The sequence below is a fragment of the Rhagoletis pomonella genome, unplaced genomic scaffold (genome assembly GCF_013731165.1).
Source record: "Rhagoletis pomonella isolate Grant_MI unplaced genomic scaffold, Rhpom_1.0 Rhpom_scaffold_00004, whole genome shotgun sequence".
NCBI lineage: Eukaryota > Metazoa > Arthropoda > Insecta > Diptera > Tephritidae > Rhagoletis > Rhagoletis pomonella.
This window is the reverse complement of record NW_023458558.1, coordinates 65,202,710-65,209,844: the sequence shown is the minus strand read 5'-3', so window position 1 is coordinate 65,209,844 and position 7,135 is coordinate 65,202,710. Positions and strand designations below refer to the sequence as shown.

Sequence of the window (7,135 nt, the reverse complement as noted above, 5' to 3'; positions counted from 1 at the left end):
GTAAGCAGCGATAATGTTGGCGTATGAAAGTGACATTTACAGCGTCGGACTGAAAACCAGGGTCGTCAACGCAGCACTCTCTGTACTTAGAGAAGAAGATGGAAACGGTTTGCCTAACATTGAACAAGGGCAATACAAAATAACTCCCAGCAGCATACAACGAGAGTTTGTGTATTGGAGCACACGTTGCTGTTGGCTATCATAGCCATAAAGTAGAAAAACACTTTGTTTCCCAGGTTCCAACATTAACACTATGTGCCTATAATGCCAGCCTGGAAAACAAGCGAAGAGTAATTCTTGCTAACACGTGTTACTTTGGGTTCGATAGGCAATTGAAAAGCAGAGCCTTCTCTCGACGATCACAAGTCATGCGTAGAAAAACTTAGAATGCTTTGAGGTTTTTGGAGAGAATAATTATATGACTCTTTTCATGTGAGGGACGGTTATCGCTGGAGATCGAATTGTGAGCTTTATATGAATTACAATGGCAGGAACATTAGTGAGTAGCATTAAGATTCAAATTGAATCATTCAATACTTGCGTTAGCCTGGACATGTCGTAGTCACGTAAGGAAGATGATGTACAATTCAAAATATACATGACGCGGTACCCATTGGTGGACAAGGACATGCACTAAGCACAGATATTAATTTTTCCACTGAGGATAAACAACTGACGTAGCCTTGCAAAGCAGAATGGAAATTGGCGAAGTTTTTTGTTTTCGTCACAATCACAGCCAGTTGTATAAGAGACCTGTTCCTGTTGGATGATGAATTCTTTGGTGCAACTAATGAATACCTGGACCCAGCCTTATCTTTCCAAAAGGCTAGTTGCCTTATAAAATCACTGCCTTCCAGAGTAAGACTAGTTCGTTATTTTGTCATCATAATTAAGTTGCCAGTTGCTACAAGTCGGCGCAAAAGTTGTCACCCGATGATGTGTGACTGTAATTTTTTTATGAGTGAAAACTTTAGTTCTGTTTTAGAAATGTGTTTACTTGATGTCTTTATTTTTTCCATTAGCTCAAAAATGGTATCGGCCAAGTGGGCGCTAACAGAATGCCAGAATTGATACTCTTACAGGCCAATTTATGGAATTTTACTTCGCTCTTGCCAGAACTTCAGACCTCAAGAGTCTGAAGCTTGTTGACATTGACTTGTGATTTAAATAAACCCCATAAAAAGAAATTTGCAATGGTTTTATCAGAAGATCTTTTCGGCCAGTGCAAATCACCAAAACGAAAGACTAGGCGAGCGCCAAAATATCCGTTGTGATTCGAGCAGTAAGTATGCGCCGTTGCTTCATCCAATCATCCCACTGAGGAAGAAGAAAGTGGTTGAGCAAGGCCCTGAAACGCTCGCCGTCCTCAGTAATTGTTTGACCCTCGACGTTCTCAAAAAAATAAGGCGCTATGAGGCCACCAGCGCAAACAGCACACCATGCAGTAATTTCGAGCGGGTGTAATGGCTGTTCGCGATTGGCAGAGATGGAAATGGGCTCGTCGTTCATGATGGTTTGGTCGACATTCAGGATGGCTGCAGTCAACTGCTAACAGCTGATACACGGCTGCTTCGGGACTGACCAGTATTAGTTACTGAAAGCCCGAAGTTATCTTCTTAAAATCTTGAACAAATCTGCATTAAGAATTGATTAAAAATTGGCTGCAGTAGTCTACTGTATTCAGTTTTCAGCATAGATACCCTCTTACACGTTTCAGTCACTTCGAAATACGTTTTTTTACTTTACTGGCTGTGTTTGGTAATATCGGCGCCCCCTAAATTACAGAATTCATATTAGATACCTATGACTAAGAGATATACAATTAGTATTAAACTCCATATCAAGTTGGCAACCCAGTATCCGTTGGTCATTATCCAATCATTTTGATTGCCGTGACTTTCAAACGGTTCGCACTTGTTATGCGATAGCTATTAGGTAATGTTTCATTTACAGCATCTTTCTTTTCCGCAATTCAAATCGCAGTGGAACCAAAGTGCGGCGGGCGAGTACTATTACCTAATACCTGCTACCAAGCGTTTGCTATTGTTGTTTGTATATCCTCTTATGCAGATACTGCAGCCCAATGCATGTAAAAGATTAATTTCAATGCGATACAATTTGTTGGAAGCCAGAAAGTAAGTAGCAAGCAAAACGACATTGCCACATGCAACACTGATGCCAATAATGTTGTTATATGAAATTCAAGAGCAACGACAGTACTTTCTTTTACTTGAGCCAGGTTTTTTTTTTTTTTTTCAAAAATACCGACTTACTTTTTATAGCTGAAATTGAAATGCAAAAATGATTAATACTATGCATTAGGTATAAAAGCTCTGTCTAGCTAGGCAACTTGTTACAGTATTGAAAGTACGTTTCATCTAAGGTGACGCAGTTAGACAAAAAAAAAAAATAGCGGACAGTTTAAAGATATGGAACATTTGGTGAGTATATTTGCAATTTTCCAAAGAAATGACATCGTTCACTGATGAAAGTGAATTTTAAATTGTATAACACTTTGCATTTCACAGTTATCCCTGTTTGCTTTGATTGTTGTGTGCACTCATTTGTGTGACGCTTCACATCATGGTATTGAGGAAACATCGTACAGCGGCGGCCATCACCCATATGAGTCACATTCAGAGATATCAAAGCACGTGCCGGTCAAAGTAATCGAGAAGGTGCCACTTTCCATACCCCATCCAGTGCCTGTGGAGGTGCCGAATGTGATACGCATACAAATTCCTGAGCCTTATGCAGTGCATGTGCCTGTGGAACATGAAATACAAATACCAACTTATAACATCGTGCCCGAGGTTACCGAAAAACGTATACCCTATACGGTAGAGAAGCCATATCCCGTGGAAGTGGAGCGCCCCTACCCTGTAGAGGTAATCAAGCAAATAAAAATCCCTGTGCCTAAACCATACCCGGTGCCAATTACCATATACAAACATGTGGTGCAGAAAGAACATGGTTGGGATTAGTATGGGATGGGGAGCAAAAGCGATGCAGAAGGATGTAGGTGCACTTGAAAAGCCTTGAAGCCTTTCAACATATTTATACTCAAGTTTATACATACATATTTATTTATCAAAAATAATAAATGAAATTGATTTGGAAATTCGCTTTGGGTAATAGTGCCTTCAAACTTATTTCTATGTAAAATACAATCACAATGCATACCTTATAATTTTATCCTAGATGAATATTTTCCAATATGGAAACATGCTTTGAAATTTATTATTAATTAGCGAAAGCTCCGAGATCCCACGGCACTTTCCCGGCATAACTACAACACACGGTGAAACTTATTATCTATATCCAAATGTAGTGAACGGAGGTTAGAGTGGTATTATTATTACCAATGGCATCCCAATTGCATGCCATTGGAATATCTAGAAAGTGCGACGAACAATATACTCCTTTACGAGTGTACCTCAAAGCTGGTATGGGACAGCCTTTAACTTTTAATATTCATCGAATCCTGGAACTGGGTTTATCTCGTTTGGATACCAGAACACATTGGAATCATGAACAATGAAGTGGCAGATACTCTCACCAGACAAGAAGCTACACAGGGAATCATAAGCCCACAAAGGTATCTGCATGAAATAGGAAACGCAACATTACTGGAGAAGGAAGCAAGATAACCGACAGACTATGTTCTTCTTCCGGAAATTTCAACAAGAAGAACCCGAGCACTCCTACAATTCAGTAGGCACTAAATAAAAACTCTTACAGGTTATCCTAATGGGTACTGCAGGCTACTGAAACACTTGTCAAACATTGGACATGTTAAATCTGACCAGGCGTATGTTTACTTGAACTAGACTTCACTTTCCTAGATCATCGTACTTAAGGCCTGTATGCAGTTCTCAAGAAAAGCTAAAATTCCATACAAAATGATGTACAAAAAATGGCTAAGAAATTTTCTTGAGTCAAATTTCCTTCAGGCAGTACGCAGCTCTTAAGAAATTTGCTACGCTTTTTACTACGGTTTTCTAAATTTGTTTGTGAAAAAAGAGCACAAGGCAACTCAGGTTTGCAACAGAAATATATGCCCGTTCCATTATTTCTTGAGGAAAGAGTGAGGTAACAGGCTGTGAAGTATCAAAAATGTCAAAATTCCTTGGACACACACGCGAAATAATCGCAAATTTTTCGTGACCGATTTCTTGAGAGCTGCATACCAGCCTTTAGAAGCACATGACCTCAATGCCATTCAGCCAAGGGACCTAGCGATGTTTCTTAGCAATACGTAAATCAAAGAAGATCTGCAGCCAAGGGCGTAGCCAGATACTTATCTATGTGGGGGAGGACAACAGAAATATACATATTTGTTATTGTTTTTGATATAGATATTTTTATTCAACCATTTTTATGCTAATAACAAACGTCTCGGGTTTTCTGAACGAGTTTTCTATGGACGCTCATGTGTCATAATCCAGAAAGCACTTCTCCTGTTGTGATTCTGAGCCAGGTTTTTACTCTGAGAAGTGTACTAAACGATCGCTACACGGATGCTGCTGTGCATGGAAAAGCGCTCAAAATGGAAATACAGCTATTTATTGCTTCAACATCCTTCAAATCTTCTTCGGGCAAGTTATTTTTCTGTTTCTTCCATAAATTGTACCAAAGAATGAGATCACTGCCCATAACTAGATGATAAATCTGTTGAAAATACTTCGCGTTCTTTTGTATTTTTCACTGCAACATTTAAGTTCTATCCCGAATTACAGCGGACGACGGTAAAGCGGTTGGAGGTAAGTGAACAGTTGAACAGTTGCCGCACTGAAATCCATCAGAGTAAACATAATTGCGGCGCACGATGGCTTCCGTCAGTTGCCTTTTTGATGAAAACATTCGCAGACTTGTGAAAATAATAAAAATTACTACAATCAACACTCAATCAACATTGTGCTGTCCCCGCTGGGAGGTAAAAATATAAATACATTTAAATAAACCGAAAAACGTCGGTGGTAAAAACTCTGCCGTCGCAATTATGAACCATTCCAACTGCCTTTGTGAGTTTTAATTTTGACAGCGGTTAACCGTCGACCGCTTTACCGTCATCCGCTGCAATTCTGGGTAGAGCTTTAATCGAGTATAAAGGGTGCAATTTAGAAAGCGTAGTTGTAAAGATGCCGTTGGTGAATCCAGATACGGCTTCATTATAGACCAGTACTCATTTTCATTGGCCGATGGGAGTTACTTCTGTTTTTTTTTGTTTACCTGTCAAATTTCTACTCCTAGATCAGCTGTAATCAAACGAGATTTTTTAATTTACTCCGTTGTAACTCTTTCTGTATTCTGGCGATCATTCCAAAATATTTTCAATATGCTGACCAGCGAAGATGAGATCTAGTTCCCAGCAAACATTGAGGTTAGTTATCGATTAGAGAACGATTGGAGAACTAGCCACATTCTCCAATCTCAAACGCTAGAGAACGACTCGAAAAACTATCGAGAATCTTAGCGATGTCAACAAAAAGGCGAATCTAATGCAGAAATCCAAATTTCTCTAACGTTAGAGACTGTGTTTGCTAGGTTATTGTCTTCATTTGCAAAATATATGCTGTAGGTTCCAGCAGCATTGAATATTTAGCAATTGTCATTAAAGCAAAAATGAAAATCCGCCTTGTTATAGCATCGGAAGGGATAGGAAGGGATTTAAAGGCATTGGGAGGGATAGGAAGGCATTGGAAGTGATACGAAGGCACTGGAAGGGATAGGAAGGCAGTGGAAGGTATAGAAGGCATTGGAAGGGATGAGAATGCACTGGAAGGGATAGAAAGGCAGTGGAAGGTATAGAAAGGCATTTGAAGGGATGAGAAGGCATTGGAAGAGATAAGAAGGCATTGGAAGGGTTAGAAAGGCATTGGAAGGGATAGGAACGCGTTAGAAGGGACACGAAGGCATTGGAGTGGATAGGAAGGCAATGGAACATATAGAAAGGCATTGGAAGGGATAAGAAGACATTGAAAGGGAAAGAAAGGCATTGGAAGGGATACGAAGGCATTGGAAGGGTTAGGTAGGCAGCGGAAGGTAAAGGAAGGTATTGGAAGGGATGAGAAGACATTGGAAGAGATAGAAAGGCATTGGAAGGGACTGGAAGGCATTGGAAGGGATAGAAAGGCATTGGAAGGGATAGGAACGCATTGAAAGGGATAGGAACGCATTGGAAGGGATAGACAGGCATTGGGAAGAACGGATTAGGAGGGATAGGAACGCATTGGAAGGGATACTAAGGCATAGGAACGGATAGGAAGGCATTGGGAGGGATAGAAAGGCATTGGAGGGGTAGAAAGATGGAAAGGCATTGGAAGGGATAGGAATGCACTGGAAGGCACAAGAACGCATTGGAAGGGATAGAAAGGCATTGGAAGGAATAGGAACGCATTGGAAGGGATAGAAAGGCATTGGAAGGGATAGGAAGGCATTGGAAGGTATACAAAGGCATTTGATGGACTAGGAAGGCATTGGAAGGGTTGAGAAGGCAGTGGAAGGGATAGGAAGCCATTTGAAGGCATGAGAAGGCATTGGAAGGGAAAGGATCGCATTGGAAGGGATAAGAAGGCATTGGTTTATAACATTTTTCCGTTCAGCACAGAGTGGTAGGAGAAACTCAAATGTGTGTTTAATCCAATTCTGTACCAATTCAATGCTTAATGCTGTGCTTACTTCATTATATCTACGATGAAGAACGCAGGCTTATGTGGAATGTGAGAGCATAGTTACGAGTTCGATTACGCATACAATTACGTCAATTGGAAAGGTCAAATGAACCCAAGTCCCGTTCCGCTTCGTCTTTCCATCGCAGGCCTTCGTCCTTTTTTGGTCCCAGCATCGTGACCCGCGTTGAATAGTTTCATATCTGGTGCGACATGGCCGATCCAATGGAGCCTCTGTATTTTACTCCGTTGTACTATGTTTATATCATTGTAAAGTTCATACGACTCATCATCTCCGGTATTCTTCGTCGCCAATACGCAATGATCTGTCAATTTTCTGCAAGATCTTTCTCTCGAACACTCCAAGGGCCGCCTCATTCATCGGATGTGTCATTGTCTTTGGTTCTGCAACATACGCCAGCACCGGCATGTTGAGTTACTTTAGAGCAGGGGTTCCCAAACTT

The 7,135-nt window shown here is 40.7% G+C and overlaps 1 protein-coding gene across 1 annotated transcript; it reads left to right on the top strand.

Moving 5' to 3' along the window:
• The first annotated feature begins 2,429 nt into the window (after window positions 1-2,429).
• Window positions 2,430-2,984, top strand: LOC118738549 (titin-like). Its single transcript, XM_036469489.1, has 2 exons — window positions 2,430-2,441; window positions 2,529-2,984. Exons 1-2 carry the CDS (start codon window positions 2,430-2,432, stop codon window positions 2,982-2,984), a joined length of 468 nt encoding a protein of 155 aa, XP_036325382.1.
• The last annotated feature ends 4,151 nt before the right edge of the window (window positions 2,985-7,135 follow it).